This window comes from Panthera onca, chromosome F2 (assembly GCF_046562875.1).
Source record: "Panthera onca isolate mPanOnc1 chromosome F2, mPanOnc1 haplotype 2, whole genome shotgun sequence".
Lineage (NCBI taxonomy): Eukaryota > Metazoa > Chordata > Mammalia > Carnivora > Felidae > Panthera > Panthera onca.
Window position 1 is genome coordinate 14,440,325 of NC_138356.1, and position 27,516 is coordinate 14,467,840.

General features: G+C 35.3%; 1 protein-coding gene across 6 annotated transcripts in view; it reads left to right on the forward strand.

Annotated features, from left to right (window-relative positions):
- The window catches only part of YTHDF3 (YTH N6-methyladenosine RNA binding protein F3), a 40,183-nt gene extending 13,252 nt beyond the window's left edge, over window positions 1-26,931 (forward strand). For 5 of the 6 annotated variants that reach the window (XM_078441469.2, XM_078441468.2, XM_078441472.2 and 2 more), the window contains 3 exons: window positions 2,790-4,388; window positions 11,454-11,519; window positions 23,835-26,931. In XM_078441469.2, the coding sequence (XP_078297595.1) occupies window positions 2,790-4,388; window positions 11,454-11,507 (1,653 nt within the window). In that variant the 3' untranslated portion in view covers window positions 11,508-11,519; window positions 23,835-26,931. The remainder of the gene's footprint in view (window positions 1-2,789; window positions 4,389-11,453; window positions 11,520-23,834) is intronic. The other variant, XM_060610612.3, reaches the window with a different exon arrangement.
- The last annotated feature ends 585 nt before the right edge of the window (window positions 26,932-27,516 follow it).

Here is a 27,516-nt window from a genome sequence, read left to right on the forward strand (position 1 = left end):
AAACTTTCTATCTGGTCTGATTTTCCACTCCCACAATAGGTAAGGACTTACTGAGTCCACATTTAATGCCAACATTCTAAATTAAGACTTTGAAACTGATTACCTCCCTATTCAGCACACTCTAGTTTTCTTCCCTAATATGGAATTTATTCACTCCCCTGTATTTTATGTCTTTTTAACTGTAGGTTTTCTTTTAGAATGAATGTATCTGTGTTTTTCAGAAGCAGGCATTCAATAAGTGCTTGGGTGAAGTAAATAATAAACTAATAAATAAAAGGATAGTTTTAGTAACTTTAAGCTGAAAAAAGATAACTTAAAAAATATTTTAATCTATTATGCATGTTATATTGGCTGACCTGTTCATTTTTATTAAGCTTTTTGGAGTTTTATGTCACGGGGACGTCCTTGTCAGTGTGAAGCCCTATGAGTGCTTTTATTTTTAATAAATAATTTAGTGATCAGGTTATACACACGTGAGCGTGTGTGATCTTCATGGCTAGTAAGTTTAATAATCATTACTAATTTTTTCAAGAAGTTTTTCTTTGCAAACCATTGTTGGTGATTTTGAGCTTTCCTGAAAATTTCTCTAGTATTAAATATAGCAGCCAGTATTTCCAGTGTTGGTCTGTATGACGATGCCAGTACTGTTGTGGTTTCAAAGATGTTCTTCATTTCCTTCATACTAATATTCTGAGCATTATATAGGTAATAATTAGCTAATACAGTTGAAGAATATACTCAACTAAATTAGTCAACAGTAGCCCATTTATTTCCCGTTCTGAATGTAGTTAAAATATACTTATATCAAGTATATTTTAAGAGTCATTGTTTTTTCTTTAAATCGTACTAAGTGACAGAATTGTTTTTTTGTCTTTAAGACCAAGCATTGCTGGAAATACTCAATAAATCTGTGTCATAATTAGTAATTTCACTGCAACTTTTATTTGTCTTAAGTTACTTTTTTTTTAATGTTTGTTTCGAGAGAGAGAATGAGCAGGGTAAGGGCACAGAGAGAGAGAGAGAGAGAATATCCCAAGCAGGCTCTGCAGGGGCCAATGCGGGACTCAAACTCATGAACTGTGAGACCATGACCTGAGCAGAAATCCAGAGTCAGAAGGTTAACCAACTGAGCCACCCAGCACCCCTCTCTTATTTTTATATCCGTTTTATTGGCATCATTGCAGAAGACAAAATATTAAGTTTCTCATAGAGGACAATTTTGACAGTTGCGAAGTGTGTCACAAGTAACTTCATAATAATAAAATATGTCAATTGCCAATGATAGGCCCTTAAAAGAATGTCATGTGAATACCAGGTAGTATCTATGATGTTACTGTCACACGTTTATATTGATACACTTTCTTAATTGGTAGAGAAGTGGTGGAAATACTTTCTTGAGTGGAAGAGAGTAACAACAACAAAAAAAGCTAAATACTTTGCTCTAGGAACTTTGAATAAGAATGCCTATGTAAATTAAGTGAACAGTCAGCCTTCAGAATGGTATTCATCCTCGCATGGTGACTTCTAGTTGTCCTGATTAGGTATTAGCTTAATTCTTGCATTTTGCTTAATTCTATACATTCAGAGGTCTGTTCAATGCTTTAAAAAATCATACCTAAACCAAAGGGTGAAAATCTATTATCAGACATGTTTTTGGCTTAAACCAATTTTAAAATAAATCCTTAAAATGTTTGTTTTTTACATTGGCTAGTAACAAGTTTGAGGTTTTTTTCTTTAAATAGAATTTGGTGTTTTCTTTTATGGCAAATCATTAAATGAATCGTTAGTTACTATTCACAAGTAAACATTGATTTAATTGCAGTAATTCTGGAAAAAATTGCAGGAACTCACTATTTCTAAATTAAAATTCTGATTAGGAAGGTGATAGTTTATTGGGTAAAATTCAGAAATTAGAGTCTAAAAAGCAGCACCTATTATCCCACCATTTAGAAACCACAGTAAGGATTTTGTTTTGATTTTTTTTCAAAATGAGCAAGACAAAACAAAAAGCAAATTTGGATCATGCCATAGGTATAATCTTGTCATTTTTTTCTTCTCATAGTGTGAGCATTTCTTTTTTTTTTTTTAATTCTTAATGTTTATTTTTGAGAGAGAGAGAGAGAGCATCAGCGAGGAAGGAGCACAGAGAAGGAGACACAGAATCAGAAGCAGGCTCCAGGCTGTCAGCACTGAGCCCGACATAGGGCTCAAACTCATGAACCTTGAGATCATGACCTGGGCCAAAGTTGGACACTTAACTGAGCCACCCAGGCCACCCTTCTTTTATTGTTTCTTAATGAAAGTACAGAATGTAACTGCTAAATTGGATTCCATCATATAGATAGGTATTCTAAAATTCCTCTATTATTTGGCATAGATTCCAGATTTGTTTGATCTTTGCATGTAAGTTTTTGGATACATTAACTGTTTAAAATAAAGTTGGCTGTAAATGATCAATTTGTGTCTGCAGAGTTTATAAATCAGATTTTTGTAGAAATGATATTTTTAAATTGTGCCAGAGGATCTGACTCTTAGAAATAATCCTCTTCCTACCCACCTCCTCGCTCCCCTCCCCCAAACCCTGCAATTTTATAACGAATATTTTAAAATAAAAATACCAGCACATTTTTGTTTTGATAAAATTGGGTTTGAAATTTTCATTTTATCTGGAAGAAGTGCATTTGGTTTTCATTTATTTAAAACTATTTGTTTTTAATCTTTGAGAGTCCTTTTTTCCCCCTGGTCTTAAGAGGATACTTCGCTCCTGATTATGATCTTTTGTCTTCCAGAGTAACAGCTATCCACCAATGTCAGATCCATACATGCCTAGTTACTATGCTCCATCCATTGGATTTCCATATTCTCTTGGGGAAGCAGCATGGTCCACGGCTGGAGACCAACCTATGCCGTATCTGACAACCTATGGACAAATGAGTAATGGAGAACATCATTATATACCAGATGGTGTGTTTAGTCAACCTGGGGCATTAGGAAATACCCCTCCATTTCTTGGTCAACATGGATTTAACTTTTTTCCTGGTAATGCTGATTTCTCTACATGGGGGACAAGTGGATCTCAGGGACAATCAACACAAAGTTCTGCTTATAGTAGCAGTTATGGCTATCCACCTAGTTCTCTTGGGAGAGCTATTACGGATGGACAGGCTGGATTTGGCAATGATACTTTGAGTAAGGTGCCTGGCATTAGCAGTATTGAGCAAGGCATGACTGGACTGAAAATTGGTGGTGACCTGACAGCTGCAGTGACAAAAACTGTAGGTACAGCCTTGAGCAGCAGTGGTATGACTAGCATTGCAACCAATAGTGTGCCCCCAGTTAGCAGTGCAGCGCCTAAACCGACCTCATGGGCTGCCATTGCCAGAAAGCCTGCCAAACCTCAACCGAAACTTAAACCCAAGGGCAATGTGGGAATTGGGGGTTCTGCTGTGCCACCACCTCCTATAAAACACAACATGAATATTGGAACTTGGGATGAAAAGGGGTCAGTGGTAAAGGCTCCACCAACCCAACCAGTTCTGCCTCCTCAAACTATAATCCAGCAGCCTCAGCCATTAATTCAACCACCAACATTGGTGCAAAGCCAACTGCCTCAACAGCAGCCTCAGCCACCACAACCACAGCAGCAACAAGGACCTCAGCCACAGGCCCAGCCTCACCAAGTGCAGCCCCAACAGCAACAGCTGCAGAATCGCTGGGTAGCTCCTCGGAATAGGGGAGCTGGATTCAACCAGAACAATGGAGTGGGCGGTGAAAACTTTGGTTTAGGTGTTGTTCCTGTCAGTGCTTCACCTTCTAGTGTAGAAGTGCATCCAGTGCTGGAAAAGCTAAAGGCCATAAACAATTATAATCCCAAAGACTTTGACTGGAACCTGAAGAATGGACGTGTGTTTATAATTAAAAGCTATTCTGAGGATGACATACACCGATCCATTAAGTACTCTATCTGGTGTAGTACTGAGCATGGTAATAAGCGTTTGGATGCAGCTTACCGTTCCCTGAATGGGAAAGGCCCACTCTATTTACTCTTCAGTGTGAATGGCAGTGGACATTTTTGTGGAGTGGCTGAAATGAAGTCTGTTGTGGACTATAATGCATATGCTGGTGTCTGGTCTCAGGATAAGTGGAAGGGCAAATTTGAAGTTAAATGGATCTTTGTCAAAGATGTTCCCAATAACCAGTTACGGCATATTCGCTTAGAAAATAATGACAACAAACCAGTTACCAATTCAAGGGACACTCAAGAGGTACCCCTAGAAAAAGCTAAGCAAGTGCTTAAAATAATTGCTACTTTCAAGCATACCACCTCAATCTTTGATGACTTTGCACATTATGAAAAGCGTCAAGAAGAGGAGGAAGCCATGCGTAGGGTAAGAGTACAGTGGTTTTTGTATGTAGGGTCTTTTTCTTGGGGGGGGTACATATGGATGGGTGTTCTTTAATGCCTTTTAATATTACATTTTGAGTTTAGGAACTTTATTCTGAAGGAAACCAACCACTTAGCTTAAGAAACAGAACTCTGCAAACTCCCTTGAGGGCCTCAGAGGCACATTAAATCCTTTTCTCTTTCCTTCCTAAGTGTCATCCTTATTCTGAATTTGCCTGTTCTTTATATTCAGGGGATAAAGGTCATTGAGTTGTATTCATCAAAGCCTAGTAAGTTCTGCATTTATAACTAAGCAAATTTAGGAACTGGTGAGGGACTCTAATCACTAATTTTAAACATTAGTTTTAGGCAAAAACATGCTTAGGATTTTGAAACAGCTTTTAAATAAATGTTTGAATATAATTTATTTTGTATTTGTGAGAAAACAGATTTTTTTTCCCCGAAACTCCTTCCTGAACCATTTTTTAAAATAATTTGAGAGAGAGCTCGTGAGCAAGCAGGGGATGGGGAGGGACAGAGAGAGAGGGAGAGAAAGAATCTCAAGCAGGCTCCACACACTGGTGGCGCAGAGCCCGGTCAGGGGGCTGAGATTCACCAACCATGATCCGTTAATGATCTGAGCCAAAATCAAGGGTCAGACCCTTAACCAACTGAGCTACCCAGGCACTCCCTTCCTGAAACATTTTCATAATTTGTACATTTAAATTAAGCACTTGTATAAAGTATAGGAAGGATCTGACTTTGGGAAGGCAGTTTAGAGTTGGGAATGCATGGACTTTGAGATTTTGATTGAAGAATTTGATTTCTTATTCTGTTATTGACGCTCTCTGAAACTCGTGAGACTTTCCTGAAGTTATGCACTCTTTTTGCTTGCGTCATGTAGGCCAGAATTTGGTCACGGGGCACAAAGGCAAGACAGCTGGGGAATGTTTTCTGTTCCAAACCGCAGAAGAAAATTGGGGTCCTATTTTTAGGAGGAAAAGAGAGAATGGATATAGTAGACAACTAGCAGATTTTTCCATAGACGGTACATTCAAATTTCTTTTCAAATGCCGCAAGGGTAAAGTTACTAGAAGGTTTTTTAAAATATTGACTGGTAGAGAAAGAGATACGGGAAGAGCATGCAAGCAGGGGAGAGGGGCCAAGGTTGAAAGAGTCTTAAGCAGGCTCCACACTTAGCATGGAGCCCGATGCAGGGCTCAATCTCACAACCCTGGGATCATGACCTGGGCTGAAGTCAAGAGTTGGATGCTCAACTGACTGAGCCACCCAGGTCCCTCAAGTTAGAAGCTCTTCTAATAAATTATGTTGGTTACTATGGAAAGCTCTTATGTAGAAAATGTCAGTAATTTGTTTCTATGTGTGAACTTAAATATCTGTGGCTTCTTAATCTTTGCAGACAAGGGAACTATTTGAGCGAACGTTCCTCACTGGTGAATAATATTGAAATAATAATTCTAGAACAGTAGTTTGCAAACCTTAAGCTGCTTAAATTATTGGGATGCTTCTTGGAATGCAGCGGTTCTTCCGCTGTAGGAAAATCTGATCTATGGATGGCCCTTGAACAAATGTGCAGGTCAGGGGTGCCCCCCCCACCCCCCAATTTCCATAGTTGGAAATTTGTGTGTAACTTTTGACTCACCCAAAACTTAACCACTGATAGCCTGCTGTTTACAGGAAGCCACCTTGCTGATAACATAAACAGTCGATTAACACACATTTTGTATCTTACATGAATTATATACTGTAGTCTTACAGTCGAGTAAGTGAGAGAAAACATGGTATTAAAATCATCAGGAAGATAAAGTACATTTACAGTACTGTATTTAACAGAAAAATCTACATATATGCCAATGCACACAGTTTAAACCCATGTTGTCCAAGGGACAACTGTATTTCATAAAGGACCTGCTGGTGTACATTTTTAATAGATACCTTAGGTGATTCTGGTGCTAGTGATTCCGGTTAAATGTGGGAGAAGAGTGAAAAAGGAGGATCAAAAGTAGCTTCTGAACTTTTGAGCTCAGCAGGTGAGTAAATGGTCATACTGTAACTGCCATGACCAATAGTGGATCAGTAGAACTGATTTGGGGTATGAAAAGTAGGATGCAGGTTTCTTTTTGAGGAGGTGCTGATTTTAAGGTGTTTTTGAGAAATATGGACTGTGAAATCTGTGATTAAGCAGTTAGATGTGAGAGTCACACATTTGGGAGCTTTCTTTTCTTAAATAGTTGATTCCACGAAAGTGGCATGAGATTGCTCAGGGGAAAAAGATGCATGGCAAGGAAATATTTACCAATTGTTTTTTCTCTCCCACCACTAAGGGGTGGTCACCCTTGTATGTCTTCCACATTTCTTACCTACCCGGTCTGCAAATTTAGTCCTAGTTTATTATTTTTTTTAATATAATTGTCTCAGGAATTATTTATGACAGTTACATATTGTTTTTATAATCACATATATACCACAGTGATTTAAACTTAATTTTTAAACTTAAAAATTTTACATTTAAATTGTTTCAGAGTTTACTGCCAGTCTTTTGATGGTATATAATCCATCTTTGACATGTTTATTTTTAATCTTTTTTTTTGTTGTTCAACCTTATGTGACATATTTGATAATTTTTTTTTCAGTTTATTTATTTTGAGAGAGTGAGTGGGGGAGGGGCAGAGAGAGGGAAAGAGAGAATCCCAAGCAGGCTTCACACTGTCCCATGAACTGTGAGATCTTGACCTGAGCTGAAACCAAGAGTTGGACGCTTAACAGACTGAGCTACCTAGGTGCCCCTTCCATATACTTTTCAACTTGTTTAGTTTTTTAAAATTTACCTACAGTAAAATTGTGAATTTGTAAATTCCCTTTTGCTGACTTGTAGTCAAGTGCTTCCCTCCCCCTTTGATCAATCCATTCTCTGTCTCTATAAGGCATTTTTCATAATGTCATGTAAACGAAATTACATAGTGTGTAATCTTTTAAGATTTCTTTCACTTAGCATGATATCTTTGCAGTGTATCAGTGTTTTATATATCAATTCTTTGTTCCTTTTAATTACTAAGTACCATTCCACTGTGTGGATTCACCATAGTGTTTTTATCTGTTCATCCTTTGAAGCACTTCTGAGTTGTTTCTAGTTTTTGGAGAATGTAAATAAAGGTCCCATAACTTTGTGTATATATCCTTTTTAAAAAAGTTTTTTAGGGGTAGTTGAGTGGCTCAGTCGGTTAAGCATCTGACTCTTGATTTCTTTTCAGGTCATGATCTCGGTGTTCATGAGTTCAAGTCCTGTGTCAGGTTCTGTGCTGATAGCACGGAGCCTGCTTGAGATTCTGTCTCCCTCTCTCTCTCTCTCCTGTCCCTTGCTGGTGCTCTCTATCAAAATAAATACTTTAAAAAAGATAAAAGTTTTAAAAAAATTACATAGTATAATTCACTTTTTGAGGAAGTACAGTTCCATGAATTTTAACACACTTATAGATTTGTATAACTATCACCATGATCAGGATACAGAATAATATCATCATCCTGAGAAAGCTATCTTGTACTATCCCTTCATATTAACATTCTTCCCCCATATCTAACTTCTGGCAACTGTGATTTGGACTCAGTATAGTTCTTTTTAAATTGAAGTATAGTTGACATACAGTGTTATTTTCAGGTGTACAACTTAGTGATTCAACATTTACATACATTACAAAATGCTCACCACTGTAAGTATAGTTACTGTCAGCATACAGAGTTATTACCATATTCACTATACCTTGTTCTGTGCTTTTGTACTTATAACTGGAATATTGTACCTCTTAATCCTCTTCACCTCTTATACCCCTCCCCACCCTCCCAACTTTGTTGATTTTTAGATTACACATATAAGTGAAATCATATGGTATTTGTCTTTCTCTGACTTATTTCACTTAACATAATACCTTCTAGGTTCATCCATGTTACCACGTGTGGCAAGATTTCATTTTTTTTTTAATGGCTAAGTAAAGTCCCATTGTGCGTGTATGTATATACACCACATCTTTCTTCATCCATTCATCCATTGATAGACACTTGGCATTGCTTGCATATTTTGCTATTATAAATATTGCAGCAATAAACCTAGGGGTGTTATATATATATTTAAATTAGTGGTTTTGTTTTTGGTTAAATACCCAGAAGTGGGATTACTGGATTGTATGGTGTTTCTATTTTTAATTTTTTGAGGCACCTCCATACTGTTTTCCACAGTGGCTACACCAATTCCCATTTGCCCAAACGCTGCACAATGTTTCCCTTTTCTCTAAACACTCGCCAGTACTTGTTATTTCTTGTTTTGATGCTAGCCATTCTGACAGGTGTCAGGTGCGATTTCATTGTGGTTTTGATTTACATTTCCCTACTGATTAGTGATATTGAGCATGTTTTCTTGTCTGTTGGCCATGTCTTTGGAAAAATGTTCATTCATGTCCTTAACTCCTAATTGGAACTGTCATTTGTAAATCTCTTTTCCCATTCAGTAAGCTACCTTTTAGTTTGTTGATGATTTCCTTCGCTGTGCAGAAGCTTTTTAGTTTGATTCATTGTAGTTTTATTAGTATCCTTTTTTGTGAAAGGATATTTTAAGACTCATTTTGACCTTTTTCTGTCATCATTGAACCTGGAAGAGGATCATCCAGGTCAGGTATTTGCTCCAAAACAGGGTTATTGTTGTTTTTTTTCCTTTCTTCCTTTTAATGTTTAGTGTTAGTTTCACATTCTCTTCCTGCTGCAAATGTGGAGACAGGAGAATCCTGTTGATTGTTAACTTTACCAGTCAAATGATTCATCAGCCTGTGAAGAGTGAGAAGGGAGAGCCAGTACAATGAATATGCTAGTGAGTGAAATTTAACTTTTCTTTGAGTTTGAAACAGCCATGTCGGGGAAACTGTTTTCTCTGTTTATTGACTGTTTTGCATTTGGGGTATCACGTGTCCTTGCCCAGTTTTCTTCCTGGTGCTGTTATCCCTTGTCTAGCAGGAATGTGTAAATTTTCATTTGTAGATTTTCTCTTGGATAATGTTGTGCTTACACTTTAGCTTTCCAGCATAACTGCTTTTAAATACGCTTGGCAACCCAGTGATAAAGGATGTGTTCCCCCTCTGTTGTAGGTCCTCCTTGGCTCCATCAAAAAGGACAAATTAGTGGTGTTTTGCTAGAATTTTTTTTTTTTTTACTTGTTATGGCCATTTTCTTTGTTAAAGAAAAGGATTTGCAAGTCATTGTTTAGTGTTCTCTTTTAACATGACCCCATCTGTCTTGTGTTTTGCTGAAATTCTTCAAAGCTTCTGATATGTGGAGGTCACATTTTCCCAGATGCAAATTCTTCAGTCTTTGGGTAAAGTAGGGTTTCTTAAGACCCAGAATAGCACTAATTATAAAAGAAAAGATTGATGAAATTTGACCAGTTTAAAATCTGTTCATCAAGGGGCTCACCAGTCAGAGAATGCAACTCTTGATCTCAGGGTCGTGAGTTCAAGCGTCATGTTGAGCATGGAGTCTACTTAAAAAAAAAAAAAATCTGTTCATCAAAAGATGCTTTAAGGAGGGTAGAAAGACATGTAAGGCCCTAGGAGGAATTTGGACATAAATGACCAAAGATTAGTTAGTATCAAGAATGTAGAAAGAACTCCTGTGAATCAGTTTAAGAAAAAAGATGAACCCAGTTGAAAAATGGGCAAAAGATAGATTGAAACAAATATGGCTAAAAAGTATATGAAAAGATACTCAGTCTTATTAGGTAAATACAAATCAGGAGTATAATGAAAAGAATTTTTATATCCGTTTATTTGGTGAAATTGAGAAATTTGATAGTATCAGGTATTAGACTGTAGATCAACAAAAGCTCTTCTACAGCTGGAGATAGGACCATTAAATTGATAACAGCCATGTGGGGAAGTAATTTTGCATTTTTTTGTAAAGCTGAACAAAATTTCATATATTTTATAATTCAGTTCTTTGTGTACACACACGCACGCACACACACATACATAGCTAAGAGAAACTTCCTAAATACATCAGAAGACACACAAGAATGTAGATAATAGTAAAAAGACTGGGAACAACCTAAATGTTTATCATCAGGAAAATAACCAAAATATATTGGTGCCATAATGATAGAGTAGAATTGATTGAACTATAGCTACATGCAGCTGTATGTGTGAATCTTTTTCCTTTTTATTTGGACATAATTTTTAATTTATTTGGAAGAATAAGAATAATATGTGAAACACACACATGCCTTTTATCCAGATTCACCTATTAGTGTTCTTCCCTGTTTGCTTTTTTCATCAATTTGAGAGTAAGTTCCCTATATCATGGCTCTTTACCCCCCCAAAAGTATAGTGTTTATTTCCTAAGGATAAGGGTATATAACCGCAATACTATTACAAGTTGATTCTCAGTGTCCTTTTTGCCATTTTTTTTCTTTTTTCTAGTATAAGATCTGGTAGAGAAGCTAAAATAGCCAAAATAGAATTAGCCAAAATAATTTTAATTTTTTTTTTTTTTCAACGTTTTTTATTTATTTTTGGGACAGAGAGAGACAGAGCATGAACGGGGAAGGGGCAGAGAGAGAGGGAGACACAGAATCGGAAACAGGCTCCAGGCTCCGAGCCATCAGCCCAGAGCCTGACGCGGGGCTCGAACTCACAGACCGCGAGATCGTGACCTGGCTGAAGTCGGACGCTTAACCGACTGCGCCACCCAGGCGCCCCTAGCCAAAATAATTTTAAATAGTAAGAACAGTTTTAGAAAGCTTATACTAATCTGACCTCAAATCTTTGCCTTTCCCTGGTTTGGGAAGATTTTTTCTTACGCTTTTTCAGGGAGTTACTAGTTTTAAATTTTACATTTGGGTCTGTGGTTACTGTAACTGTTATTTCTCTTTCTAGTGTTCATGTTTTTATTTAAGTTCTTAGGCCTACTTATAAAAGAAGGATTTTAAGAAGCTAAGTCCATCTTCTCATCACTGGGTCTTTAATTGACTTTTGTTTGTTTGTTTGTTTGTTTGTGGTTATTTTGACAACAGAGGAATTCCCCAGGTTGTCTTGCCAGCAAAGCACTCAGTGGAGGAGCCTGCTAGACATCCTGTCAGGTTGTATAATACTTAGAAAGTCATGCTGTCTCTTTTAAACTAAGGGATATTGCTGAAACTTAAAACTGGAAGAGAAATCCGTGCTAATTATCATAGTATTTGCCTCGTTCTTCATTCTTCATAGTTTAACACATACTTTTGATACCAAAGTATTTTATTAAAGTCAAGCTTAATGGCAGAACAACCAAGGCAAACTCACTAAAAGGATTCAGGAACAGAAGATAATTTAAAATATAAAACAAAATTTATTTTGTTCTTAGGATTCGTATGTAAAAAGAAAAGAAAGCCAGAAAATGTTTTTGGAAATGAGAAATACGAATGTCAAAATAAAAACAATACAGCAAGCAAGCAGGTAGTAAAATAAATGCTCGTGTTTTAGAGCTAGTTAATCTGGAGTTTCAAATCGAAGAAATTTCCATATGTGGAGTAATAGAGATGAAAAATACAAAAGGTAAAAACAAGTGATGGAAAGAGGGGACGCCCACTGTCTTTCTAAAGGAGTGTTGAAAGAGTATAGGAAAAAAACCATCAAAGGGAAGAATGGTTAGAGAAAAATGCCCAGAGCCAAAGGTTGTATGTTTTCAGTGGGAATGGGCTCAAGCTGAGTGACTAGCAGCATTATTTCCAATTGAAAAGAATTAAAGATAGGATAAAGAGAAAATCTTGAACTTCCTGAGCAAAAGACAAATTGCCTTCTACAAGGGAAGGAGAATCAGACTATCAGAATTTTTCCATCTACAACTCTGGATACTCCTATGGAAACTCTTAGAGTGGAGGGGAATGGGGTATATAGAATTATATTCTTAAGGTCAGTGTCCCATTATATCAGTGAAGGGGAAACGCAAACTAAAGAAGATTTCAGGTGTACAAGAGTAGCCGCATATCCTTCATGAGAAGGTAACCTGAAGAGGTTTTTTAGCAGAATGAAAAAGGTATTCAAGAAAGATAATACCTGGTAACTGGTTATACTAGAACAAGTATCTCTCAGCAGGGGCAGACTCTATGTATCAGACAGGTCTTCATTGTATGTAGTGTATCTCAGGACTATAAGCATCTCCACTGTGGTCTTTAAAGCCTGACAGATGAAATGAGCCCTCAGTGGGGAACCACTGACCTTGGAGAAGTGAAGGAAGCTAAAAAGAAAATAAAATTCTAACTAAAAGAAAATAAAAAGTTTCTAAGTAATCATGTTCACAGAACATAAGTTCTGTGAGAGCAGGGCTTGCTTTTGTTCTCTGCTGAATCCCTAGCACCTAATGACTGGCACATAGTAGCTGATTAAATATTTGTTGAAGGAGTAAATGCTTTGAAGAATCTCTTTCCTTTGGGAAAGTTTGAATGTCATTGAATTTTTATTTATTGGTTTAAATTGCTGTACTTTTTTATTTAGGAACTCTGTACTCAGTTATTCAAGTTACATAATAAATGCTGCTGATTGTTTTTCCCATTTGTAGAAATGGACCATTTAATTATAGTTAGAACAAAATGTTATGAGATGGAATAGAAGGAGAGAAAGAATTGAGGAAGGGTAAATAAATGCACTGTTTTTCTCATCTGAAGGTAACAGATGATTGTTTAAAGATGATATATCAAGTAATTGTGCCTCAAGCATATTATTTAAAGTCATAAAGACAATCACTAAAACTAAAAATAGTGTGGCTTCTAGTGTAAGGCGGGGGGAAGAGAAGGAGAATATAACACGTCCATTGTAATACATTACCTGTCATATACAATGGGAATTGATAGTGTTCGCATTGAAAGAACAAGAAATTTATGTGTTAGTATGCTACTTAAAGTTATAGTGGCGACCCATTAGGAGGAACTTAGAAGGGGCTAGAGGTGGGTACAGGAGCTGACTTTTTACTTGAACTTGCTATTTGTATATATTACTTCTAATGATAAAGCTAGTTTAATTGCAAAATAAGAGAAAGAAAACAAAGAACTAATAGTGTTCTGAGTATATTTGTACAGATAAATATGAGTAATCTGCACAGCAGTAGAATCTACTTTTGACTATTTAGATAATCTTTTTATTGAAATATTACTTCTGCTGTACTTGAATGTGAGTCATTCAGATCCTACTAGATATTCTTTGATTATAAATCCTTATCAGGAAACCTAATCCCAAGTAAAATTTTTAGTTTTATTTCCCTGTAGAAATTAGAGTTTTCAATTGCCTGTAACTTTGAGGTGACTTCCTAAATAATGCATTTATTTACCTGTTCTCTCAGAAACAGATGAAGACCCGCAGTTTATGCCAAAACAAGCAAGACATAATGATAATAAAATCCCTATTAAATTGTTTTAATTTCTAGAATCTTCTATGCATTTTGCTCATGTATACCATTGTATGTTGTTAGTTATTTTGAAAGAGCAAATTTTAGTACCTCCAATAATATTTTTCATAATGGGAATACTTTTGATTCTGAGATGAGATGATAGTCTTTCTCAAAGTAACCAAATTTTTTGTTAATATATAAGAAGTCACTTCCACAGTAACACTACCTGTGACAACAGTGAACATTTCTCTGACAGTTCTATACATCTTTTTCTCAAGTAGAACATTTAGTTTAATGCTTTCCCATTAATCAAATTATAGTTCTTTAAGATCAAGAATTAGTCGAAGTCTGTTCTCATCTACCTTTTGGTAAACTTTTTTATGGATGGACTTCTTTTATACTGAGTGAGTTGATTATGATTAACAGAAACAAAATTTTGCTTTTCCTTTCATCTTTACTATAAAATTTGAAGAATAATATTTCTTTGGAAAATAGTTTTTGGCACAAGATGTGTCACAGTGGATACCATAAGCTTTTTTTAAAATTTTTAATTAGGCTCCATGCCCAACGTGGGGCTTGAATTCATGACCCTGAGATTAAGATTCATGTGTCTACTGACAGAGCCAGCCAGTCACCCCAATACTATAAACTTTTTATATTACGTATTTAAGTAATTCTCTGATAAAACATTGAGTGGTATTTTTGTATAGTCAAGATGATACAGTTTTAAGTGTAGTACTGCTGTGTTTTGCACTTGGTAAATAGTCTTTGTAAGCCAGAGTTGGGGAAACGACGTGCTCTGATTAACATTTTAGGGTACTGATTTGTTTTTATTTTTTTCTCAGATTAAGGTTCTTGCGCCATAGGAGAGTTAATAGTGGCTGTATTTTGTTCCGGTGCTGGTTAAGAATTTTAGAAGTTTAGTAAATGAACTATCTATAGCTCACTGGGTTCATGCTAGATCTTTGGGAGATACTTCTTTCATACCTATTACAGTATGAACAGTCATCATTAAATTTGATGGGTATTTCACTTACTTTTCTTCAGCAGCAAATACATTATTACTTCATGAACATATGTGTTTAGGTGATACGAATTATCTTGTTTAAGTTTCAGGAAGTAACTTAAATTGTTGAATTATCTTTCCAGTTTACTTAATGATTTATTTTAAAAATTGTATGTGCAATTTCTTAATTTAGAAATTGACTTGCTATATTGCACTCTAATTTCTGAGTGAAACTCACTTCACTGCCTCTTGACAGAAAACTTTGAACTTATAGAAAGGCATTTCAACTCTTAGACATTACATATTCAATACTGATGTGTTCTGTTTTGCATTTGAAATAACAAAAGGGAATGGAGGAAAGATAATAGGATATATGATAAAATAACTAAGGTAACAGAAAGCTACTAGTTAACAATTCCACTTTTGAATTAAAAGTCTGGAATGTACTAATTTTATTTTTTTCATTTTATTGTAAACAGACCAAACTCTGATTCCAAAATAGAATTGTGTGTGGATTCCTTTTATTTGGCTTTAAGACCCTCTGTTCCTGGGTCCCCAGATCAGCCATTTTGTGTGAGGAATCTACTAGCACACATCTACATCTTGTATTCTGGTCAACCTATATCACCATATATTTAGTTCCTGTATGGTTTTTTCTTAACTGGGATCCCTTTTTCATTCCAGCAGATATATACCAAGGGTTACTAGTAAGCCACTAAAGATAAATAGCCCTTCCTTTATGGAATTTAATCTGCTTGGACAAACATAATTAATTTCTCTCAGTTTTATATTTTTCAGTATTGAGGACCTACATGTCTCTTGAAGAATTTATTTTATGTGTGTGTGTGTGTGTAAATATATATATATATTTATTTATATATTTATACATTATTTATATTTATATATATATTTATATATTAATATTTATTTATTTATATTTAATTTAATTTTGGTATTTTTTTAATGTAATTGGTAATTTCAGTTTTACTTTTCAGTTGTTTGTTGCTGGTTTATAGAAATATTTTGTATCTTCTGACCTTTGTAAATTCATCTATTAGTTCTAGGAGTTCTAATAGAACATCCTTAGGATTTTCTGGCTGACAGTCACAGTGTCTGTAAATAGAGACCATTTTATTTTTTCTTATGCTTCTTTTTTGTGTGTGATTTTAATTTTAATGTAGTGTGGCTTAAATGTGAAATTAAGTGAAAACTCTAAAACCAAAATAAAAAGTTAATGTAGTGAGTGATGTTATTTTGCTGAAACTAAATCACAGTTCAAACACATGAGTTAGTTCTAAGGCTTCTTAGAATCATATTCTTACTCTCATTTGGACCTAAACTAACGTATGCTATGACTGTTGTCCACCACTTTTCACTATTTGAACTTACTCCTAACTCTTTCATTTTATAGTACACTTTGAGATTACTTGATCTTTGGTTGGTACGGATAAATTGATAATAAATTATTAGACTGCATCTGTTCTTTTTTTTCAAACCTGAAATATTTCTTTATTTTATAAATGCAAACTTGGGCACTGGAATCTCTTAAAGCAGTTTTTTATTATAGTGTGATCATGCAGGGGATCAAGAATGTTAAGTCTCACGTACATGGAAACATTAAAAAAATCGAAGATTTGGCTTTGTAGAACAGAGCCTCCAAAGCATAATCATTCTCTTTTCCCTTGATGATTTTTTTTTAATTTTGATTTTATTTTACAGTACAGAATTGATCTATTTCCTTTACATTTTTTGTGTTTTGCTTTCTTACTGCAAAATGATCGATCATGTTTTTGGGACAGTGCAGGTCAGAAGCTTATCTCAGTATTAAAATACTTTCATGGATCTGGACAAATGTACAGGCTTTTGAACAGCTGGGGCTTTTATCCATCTGTTATTGCCCTTGTTCTACTCTCTAGTGTGAAATTTTTCAGTTGTGTAAACCAGTCTGAGTAGATTTTAACTCTGGTAAATAATTAATTTTCCTTCTGAAGAATTGAATCTATTACATATTTTAACTACAGTCATTGTACATCTAAAATCTTGTCTTTTTTTGGAACGTGTCCCTCTTTTTTATTTAAGTCTGATAATTCACTGGTTTTAACTTTGGGGCAGAATTTAACCCTCTCGTAAACAATAAAAAGAGAAGCTGGGCAACCATTAAAATCAACAGTACTCTGTGGAATATCTATGTATTTCATATCACTGCACCAATATGATACTTAATGTATTTGGGAGTTGTGTTTTTCTAACTTCTCACTCTGATTTTTTAAACATTTATTTGGAAGTAATTTTTAGATTTACAGAAATGTTACAGAGATAATATAGGATGTTTCTCTGTATGTAGTTTCTCCTAATATTGACATGTTACGTAATCATAGTATGTTTATCCAAACATATGTTTTTCCAGATTTCCCCACTTTTCCCAGTTTTTCTGTTCAAGATCTGGAAAACCAGTTTTGTATTCAGTTTTTATGTCTCCTTAATCTTCTCTAAGCTATGACAGTTTCTGTGTCTTTCATGGCTTTAACACTTTTGAAGACGTTACTGGTCAGGTGTTTTATAAGGTGTCTTTCAATGTTGGTTTGCCTAATGCTTTGCCATGATTAGACTGAGTTTATGGGAAGAGTACTACGTAAGTGATACGTCCTTCTCATCTGATCGTATGTAACTTACTGTGATATTAATTTTGATTGCTTGGTTAAGGTTGTATCTGCTAGGTTTCTCTAATGTAAATGTCCCTTTTCTCCTTTTGCATATGGTGTTCTTAGAAGCAAGTCAGTATGTCTAGCCCCACACTTTATTTTTTTAATTTAAATTTTAGTTAACATACAGTGCAGTATGGGTTTCAGGAGTAGAATTAACGTGATTCCTCACTTATATACAACACACAGTGCTCATCACAGGTGCCCTCCTTAATGCCCATCGTCCATCTAGCCATCTCCCACCTACCTACCTTCATCAACCCTTAGTTGTTCTTTATAGTTAAGAGTCTCTTGTTTGTTTACTGCTCTTCTCTTTTCCCCCTCCTTCCCATATGTTCATCGGTTTTATTTTTTAAAATCCACATAAGAGTGAAATCATATCTTTGTCTTTCTTTGACTTATTTTGCTTACCATAATACATTCTAGCTCCATGTAGAATGTACATGTACAAAATGTACAAAAATTTTATTTTTTGATGACTAATATCCCATTGTGTGTGTGTGTGTGTGTGTGTGACATCTTTATCTGTTCATCAGTTGATGGACATTTGCAGTCCACACTTTAAAGAAGGAAAAGCAAGCTCCACCTCATGCAGGAAAGAGTATTAAAGAATTCGTGAAATTTTTTATTTATTCAGCTCTTGTGTTTGTTCTTTTTCTTACTTCTAGAATATTCCTTTTGTCTTAGATCCCTACAGTTCTCTAATTTTTTTTTTCTTTGTGATTTCCAGCTCTTTTTTTCTGATTTGTAATTTGAGATATTTCTTAGACTTAATACTCTACTTTCTAAATGAGGCTGTGACCATTTTCCCCTTTAATTCATCTACTGAAATACTCAGTTTGAAAATTAGATTTTTAACGTAAACAAAGGTGTTTGTCTTTTTGCATTTGGGTCTCAAGTGCCTGCCTGCTTTTTCTTTTTTTTTCCTTCCAGGTATTCACTGGTTCCTTTTGCAGTTCTGTGTTACTCTACTTGTGTTCCTAGTGCTTTTTCGCATTTACTTTTTGGATGGTGTGGCGTCTTAGATACACATTTACTTTTTCCCTTGTGGCTTTTTTAACCTCAGGTCTGGTTACTGAAATATTGCTTATAGTGATAAACCTACCAGTGATTAAAAGGAAGTAAGTCATTTATCTCTAAGGTATAAAGGCAAGCTGTTGGCCTCTCTCAGAAAACTGAAGAAAATTTTGTTTTCAAGCTGTTTCCTAGGTAGAGAAGTCTTAGCTCATCTGTGAAACTCATGGTTTAACAAAAAGACATGGGTTGGCAAGTAAACTTCCTGGAGCTCATCTCCACATGCCAACTTGTGGATCTTGACCTTAGGATCATATGTTGGTCTCCAGTGTCTACTCACTTCAAGGTGGGGAAGAAGCCCTATACCAGACTCAAAAGCCCTCTAATCTCTGAATCTGCCTGTTTGAGGCCTAGCTCTGTTAATGGAAAAGGAGAGGAGAAGCCGTTCCTCTACAACTTATTTTTTGAATTGTCAATCATTAAAAATAAAAATTCTGTGAGTCACTTTGGGATTGTGTCCTAAAGAGTGTATATGTTTAAGTGCCTTCTTCTGAACTATCACTAAAGACCTAGTCCTGTAGGTGTACTGGACCATGGCTTCCTTTGAATGATTTGGGTTTCCTTTCTCCCTCTATCCAGCTATCACTGATAGCTCGGCATTACTTAGCCTCATTTTTCTAGTGGTCTATGGCTGATAGCATGCCCATAGATATCTCATTATATTCAAGTATTTGTTTAATATTAACAGTGTCAGGTGCAGTTCTAGATCTTGTTAATGTAAATGTGGTTGTTTCGTTTTGTTGTCTTAAAGCCGAGGTGGTGTTGACCATATTCAGGAAGACCTGAGTTTTGTTGGTGGAATTTTTTCCATGCTAAGGACTTCCAAATTTGTATACCCACCCTGGACCTTTCCTCTTATCTCCAAACTCATGTATCCAGTTGCCTGTTTGACATCTTCTCACAGTTGTCTAATAAGCATCTGAAATTTAATATAACGCTGTTTGCCTGCCCCAAACCTTCTCTATCTCTGTATAGGGCACCACTGCCCTTCCAGTTGTTGAGGCCAACAATGCTGGACTCATTTGTGAAACTTCTCTTTCTCACTTCACGTCTAATCAGTCTATCAGTAAGTAACTTGTCGGCTCTGCTTTCAAAATGTATCTGGAATCCAAGCTCTTCACTAGCTCTGCATCTTCCAGCCCTGCCTAAGAGCTATTATCGTACTGGATTATTACTGTGCTAGCCTTTCTGGCTTTCCTGTTCTCACCTTTGCTCCCCTACAGTCTATTACCAGCAAAACAGCCCTTAGGAGATCCTCGGGAGACAGTTTTTTCATGCTTCTCCTGATACTGTTAGTATCAAAGTATTGCTAACCTCAAAATATGTCAGGAAATATTCCCCCTTTTTCTAGTCTCTGGAATAGTTGGTGTAAGTTTAGAGTTATCTGTTCTGGGACAGTTAATGAAATGCACATCCAAAACTATGTGAGCTTGGAGGCACCTGACTGGCTCAGTCAGAAGAGCATGTGGCTCTTGATCTTGGGGTTGTGAGTTCAAGCCCCATGTTGGGGTGTAATTACACACACACACTTAACATGTGAGACTGGTGGGTTTTTTGGGGGGTGGATTTTTAATTGTTGATTAAAGTCCTTTATTACAAGTCTCTTCAGGTTTTCTACTTATTCTTGAGTTTAGTTTGGTAAATTGTATGTATATAAATTGTACTTTTAGGAGGTTGTTTTGTCTTAAGCCTTTTTTTCATATTGGCATTAATGATATTTTTATTTTTTAGTTGTATCAGTCTTTTGCTATTAATGTATCTTCTTTTTAAATCAGTCTTTCCAGAGATTTTTTCTCTTGGTAGTTTTTTTTTCTCCCAAACACTAATAGATTTCCCCCTCCAAACACCCAATTTTTATTCTCTGGTTCTCTTTATTCTTGTTTTCTGTTTCATTATTTTCTGCTGCTATCCTATTTTATTCCTTCTACTTTTGGGGGCTTATTACTCATTTCCTAACAGATTGAGTTGGATGATGAGCTCATTACTTTTCAGACTTTCTCTTTTTTTTAAAGTTCTACATGTGTAAATTTCTAAGTGTTTGTTGGGACTTAGACTAAGCATTTTCATTATTGTACTCATGTAAAAATTTTTGAATTTCCATCATGATTTTTTTTGGAGATTTTTTAGAAGTGGTTTTAGAATTTCCAGATGTGGTTAAGGTTTTTTGTTAATCTGTTTTGCTCCTAAAACTGATGTCAGAAAATGTGATGGTGCATGACATAGACCATGGTATTTATTGAGATTTGCTTTCTGGTCTAGCATGTAGTCCCCTTCTGTGGTTGTTCTATGTGTACCCTATAATTGGTTTGGTTTTCTGTAGCATGTATATTCACTCTGTATTTTTACTAATATGTGTGCTTTACCAGTTACTTAGAGAAATGTGTTGAATTCTCTTGCTATAATGACAAACCTGTCAAATTTTCTTTATAATTCTGACAACTTTTAATATATGTAAAGTTGTTTTTTTAGTTTAATGTTATTGCAGCTTATTTTAAAAATATCTGTTATTTAGTATCGAGTGACCGTTTTGTCTCCCAACAGTGGTTTTTGCCTTCAAATGAGTTTTGTCTGGTACTAATATAGTTGTATCAGTCTTTATTTGGTTTGTGTTGTTATATGTCTTTTCATTACTTTTAACTTTGTGACCTTATGTTTTAGGTTGTTTTCTTGTAAATCATATATAACTGGATTTTTGAAAAATCTGAACTGTTATTTATATTTTCATTGAAGAACAGAGTTTTTGATGCTTGATTATAAATGTATATTTCTGCTGTCTTAGTTTGTACTTTCTAATTAAATCTAGTTCATTCAGACTCTCCCCTCAACCCTTCTGTCCTGTTGTATTGATGTATGTGGTTTGTTTTTTTTTTTTTATTTTCCTCTTTTCCTGGCCACTGAGTTAGAAGTTACGCATTACATACATAGCTATCTTGTAATACGTATGTAATTTGTATATTTTAAATTTGATTCAGCTAAAGTGCATAGTTGATTACAGTTGAAACTGAAATAGTATCTCTGACTTCTATTTTAAATAACACACGATCCTTATTGCTATAGCTGATCATCTCCCTTGAATTAAATTTCCCTTTGTCTAACTTATCCTTAAATAGTGACTTTTTTTTTTGTCTGTAGTTTGAAGGTTCTTCATGGAGTTGATAAATTTCTGTAGTTTTTATATCTGGCTAATTAAAGCAGGCTTCAAAATTTTTCACACAAATCTATTTGTTTTCTTTAGTTTAGAACTGAACTTTATGATTAGGCTGTTTTTTATTTATTTTATTTTTTTAATGTTTTATTTATTTTTGAGAGAGAGAGAAAAAGCAAGCGAGCAAGCAGGTGAGGGGCAGAGAGAGAGGGAGACACAGAATCCAAAGCAGGCTCCAGGCTCTGAGCTGTCAGCACAGAGCCCAGTGTGGAGCTCGAACTCAGGAACTGTGAGATCATGACCTGAGCTGAAGTTGGACACTTAACCGACTGAGCCACCCAGGCGCCCCAATTAGGATGTTTTTTAAAAAGCTTTAGGGATTGTATACAATCAGACGACACTTCCTGGTACCATATTCTCTTTTTTGTCCCTTTTTTTTTCTTCATATTGTTGGATTTAGCTAGCTCTGTGCTTTCGTTTTGTTTTATTTAATTACTTTATTTATTTTTAACATTTTTATTTATTTTTGAGAGACAGAAACAGAGTGAGAGCAGGGGAGGGGCAGAGAGAGAGGCAGGCTGCAAGCTCTGAGCTGTCAGCACAGAGCCTGAGCAGAGCTCGAACCCACGACTCGTGAGATCATGACCTGAGCCAAAGTTGGACGCTTAACTGACTGAGCCACCCAGGCACCCCAAAAGTTTTATTTACTTTTAGAATATCCCACTGGAAATGTGTGTATGAAATGATTTTATTTGTAGTTACCATACAGGAGGGCATTTATTTTATTAGCTTTCTGTATGAAATACTGTTATTTAAGTTCTAGAAATATATTAAAGTCAAAAAGAAAGGAATTTAGTAACAGATAACTTACAGAGTTCTCTTTGGAATTTAAAATACAGTTTTCTGATGGCGTCACAGGATTGGAAACTAATTGACCATTTGCCAAGAATATTCATATTTATTATAGAGCATGTATTACTCATGGAAAATAAAATGGGAGTAGTGAAAACAAAAAAGTTTTATAATGTGTTTAAACACAGGTCTTTTTCACAGTGTGTTCTCTGGACCAGCAGTGTCTGGATCACCTGTGAACCTGTTAGAACTACAAACTCGTAGGTTCAGCTTCACACATTAGGGGCCCAGTAGTCTGTTTCCAGAAGTTTTACAGATTATTCTAATGCTAAAATTCGAGAACTGAGTTACAAGGTGGTGCAAACTACATGATGCGTACATTTAACAGGCATGCACAATGCCAGTCATTCTTTATTTCACAGACAGAAGTACTGCAGATATATATTGGGATAGTAAACAAAATGAAAATATAACGCAGTTTAACTTTTGTTCAAGGGATTTCCAACTTCTTAACGGAATTAATAATGATGATTAATAAATATTAAGATTTCTAGGGGCTCCTGGGTGACTCAGTCGGTTAAGCATCTGACTTCGGCTTAGGTCATGATCTCACTGTCCGTGAGTTCGAGCCCGCGTCGGGTTCTGTGCTGACAGCTCGGAGCCTGGAGCCTGCTTCAGATTCTGTGTCTCCTCCCTCTCTCTGACCCTCCCCCGTTCATGCTCTTTCTCTGTCTCAAAAATAAATAAACGTTAAAAAAAAAAAAAAATTTCTTGATATGAAAAAGTACAATATGATGAATATGAGAATATGATATAGAGGAAGTTTGTGAATCAAGGTATTTTTTAATTAACACTAAATTCTTAATTTAATCCAATTTTAGTGCATTTTAATGCATCTCTTTTCCTCATAACCCTACCTAGCCAATAGTTCAAATTGCCACAGAGGCCTTTTAGGCCTTAATACCTCACCATTAAAAACTCAATGAAAAGGCTAGAAAGATGTTCATATTCTCACCTTAAAATCTCACGGGAAAATAGGGCGTGGAGAAGGTCATGCTGTCTTGATATAGGTCTTTTGTTTGAAATTCTTTGTTTTAAAATGTTTTGTGGTAATCCTCCCTCAATAGTATGCATAGGTAGTAAATCTTTTTTAATTACTCAAATTAGTATTTGCATAACTTTTTATTATAGTACAAATAATTTCAGTCTTTAAATAATGATAGTATTTTATTAAAATTCTCTGTGCTTTTCTTTCAGGAGAGAAATAGAAACAAACAATAACCGTATGAAGATGTCCTGTTAGAATTACAACACTAATGATGTAGACTCTGGAAATGCCTAATAAGTCAAAGAAGACGTTATTAAAGCTTTTTTTCTGCTTAAGGTGACATCTTTGAACTCTAACACAGAATTGACTCTTCTTGTAATGGTTTTCATCAGCGCATCTGCCCTTATACTCTCACCAAACACACTTGAGAACTGTAACTTCGTCAAGCACTTTCTGTCCTGAAGCTTTTACCAGTATCTGCTGTCTTTTGTAATTATGCATCCTAGCTAAGGCACAGAAGACTGAATGAATGCAAGGATTCATTAACTCTTTGAATTTGTTAAATACTAACAGTTAACCATTAGAAGTGGTTCAATGATGTAAGAGTCACACTGCTTCAACTTTTTCTTTGTTGTAGTTTTTAAATTGTCAATTTTTAGCTATTTGACAGATTAAAAGCAAAATAATCATGCCATATTTAGTCCTGGAGTTGAAGTCTAAATGTTTATGTGAAAAATTATTGTAGTAAACTTTTAATATGGCAAAGCAACCTTAAGCTCTATTTTAGCCAAATGAATCATAATCTGAAATTATATTAGAACATTTCCCTTGTCTTCAAACCGTTTGGTGTAACAGAATATTGATATGCAGCTGGGTGGACTTCACCAGTTAATGCACATTCTTCTCCCCTCCTTCCCCCAATAATATGTATACTGAAAAATGTGCATTTGTCTGAGGAATTATTTTGTTTGCTACCACTTAATGAATCTCAAAATTTTGAGTAAATGTACCTCAGTCTAATCAGACTTTTTATGACCTTTATAACTACATTTAAAACCCTTAATTCCTATTTCTGGGTGTTTGCGAGCCTGATTGCGATCATGAAGTAAACATTTATTATTCTAGGTATTCACTAGCTAAATAAACAATAGTTCTTGTTTAGCAAGCATATACTGTTCCTCAACTCTTTTCTCCAGCTTTTGCAGTGTCCTGGCATCCTTAAAATACTTGGAAAATATGGCCTTGATCCATGGATTAAATCAGTATCTAAGTGAATGTGTTGATGTTTTATTGATCAGATCTATATAAATGGGAATACAGCATATATCTGGGTATTCTTATAGTTATCTTTTTAACATCTTATTTTTTTCATTAATTACATATCAACATTAATTTTGTAACTTGAAACAAATTGATTTTGTACAATTAAACGTGTCAAGCATCTGTATTAACTGATTTGATGGCATAAGGTTATGAAGATAATGTACTGCCCCTTATATTACTGTTCCAAAAGGAGGAAACTATGTAGAAAGATACATTAAGGGTGAAAATAGCAATATAGTAGATTTGAATACCTTGATGTTTTGCATTACTCCATTTATGTTTACATCATGTTTAGAAATGTGTTCATTTACAGTGGTCTTTGGTCACTTCAGTTCAAAAATCTAGTGACAGATATTTCTTTGAGGCTTTCATTTATATAATTTTTTTGTACAATGTTTTCTTAAAGGTACAAATACTGTATTCAAGTGAAAAAAATACAGTATTTGTAGATAATCGTAGCTACTTCACAGTTCTTTCGTAGTCCCAGTGTAGTTATATCCGTGTTTACTGAAGGGAACATCAAAATATTAGTGGTATGTTACAGAATAAAAGACTTTCTTAAAGGAAAATTGCACCTATTTTACCTTTTTAAGAGTAAGCCATGAAATCTCGTAACACGTCTCTTAACTATTTATACTGAAAATTGGCATTTGGGTATAGTCACCACAGCAATGTTCTGTATCCCTAAGATTATATAGATAGGACGTGTCAAAGCTGACTGTTGTCACTCTGGAGGTCCTATTAGACAAAACTGTAAAGGGGTGACCTTGTAGAAAGGGTCTGAGTCCTCTCTCTGAGGTTCTCTTTTTCTTGGTGCTTTATTAGCAACTCTGAATATTTTTATAAAACTAGTTACATTATAAGTGGATTCAAACTTGTTTAATTTACATTAGGTTTCTATGTAAGAAGTGTCACTCACTCAGCGAGCAGGCTGATTGCAGTAGCAGACGCAGCTGTCAGATGTAATCGAGGAGTCTATTCAAGGTGAGGAGTACATCCCAGTGCCTTTAACCTGGATTTCTAATACGAAGTGAAATGGGTGCAGCGTTCCTTTGGAAAAACGACAACAACAACAACAACACTTTTGTCTTTTCAAAATCGGTAATTGTTTTCTTCAGAGCACCTACCTTCTCTTCCTCCTTGGTCTGTCAGTGGATGGCAAAAAGGTTTTTCTCTGAATGACATGATCACAGATTGTCTCAATAGCACAACTAACTATTTCTTAACTGTAGGGACCAAAAGGGAGAGAACCTGGGCTCTGCAGCAGGAGACACATCATCAAATGTTTGAATAATCACAAATTAAGACATTATTGGCCCAGTCAGTTTCTTGCTTCCGATTTTTCCAAAATCTGGTTTGAATGTTTCTTATTAAAGTTATCTTACGTGGGTATTTTATTTTGAAAGGTATTATAGTTTGTATATTTAACAGTAAGGGGGAAAATGTAACCAAAATTAGTATTCTTTCTCTATACATATTGGTACTTGAAGATTCCTTTCAGAAGAAACCCCAGCCTTTTCCTAATTTCAATACTTAATTCCTCATTTTAACTCGAGTGATCTTTCTAATTCAAAAGCTGTGTTCTTTTTGAATACCATGCATGGGGGTTAAGCTGATGTTAAAACAGTTTGCAATAAAAAAGAATCAGCTTAAGTCATTTAATCATTTCAAGTGCATTCTGCATCCTATAAAAATAAGTTTGAGAAATTAAGAGAATTGTGTTTTCATTAAGTTTTGCATATCTTTTGTTATGCCATGTAAATTCCCTTCTTTTTCGTATGATTAAAGAAAGGTTATGATAAAATGATTAGTTCATTTACATTCACTTGTAGCAATTACATGAGAATTTGAATTTTGTCGTGTTTGGGTTTGTTCATTCCTGTGAATGATGGTACAGTTAGGTGAGATTTTCTGTTATGGTACCCAAACTCACCATTTGGTCCTCTTTAATCTTTGAGGGTTTCAATAAAAATTGTTCACTCATATCTGTGTTTTTTCCATTTTATCTTCAAAAATATATATTGCTTGCCAGAAAACAACATTTTTGTCCGTCCTATTGTGGGTTTCCTGATTGACACGTCTCTCGAGTACAAATAGATTGTATCACTCGTTTTAGTTGGCCATTTAAATTAAGTGGGGGAATTAGAGAGAGGGTAACAGTTTATCCTAATCTTGATCTGCTCCAGTGAGCTTATTGAATTACATGCTCTTAGTACTAAACTTAGAGCAAAAGAGAAAGAGGCCTATTTGTTTTCAGGTAATGGGAGCAAGTAGTGGTACCAGCTGTCTAATAACCCTAATCCCCCATCCTTGGTTCCAAGGAATGCTTTTCTAACAGTCTGCGTGTTATCCTTTGGGATGGATAGAGCTTGTGTAGATACGATCTGTGATGAATGTGGATGGTGCATTGATTATTGGCCGGGCTCTTTATCTAAGGTACTTGTCCTGATGGGGGAAACCAAAGAGTTTAGTTTTGTGCTGTTAAAACTTTCCAGATGCACTGTTGGCCTGTGAAGAGGGCACAATTTTACGGAATCCCCAGGTGTCCCACACTGTGGCATCATTTGG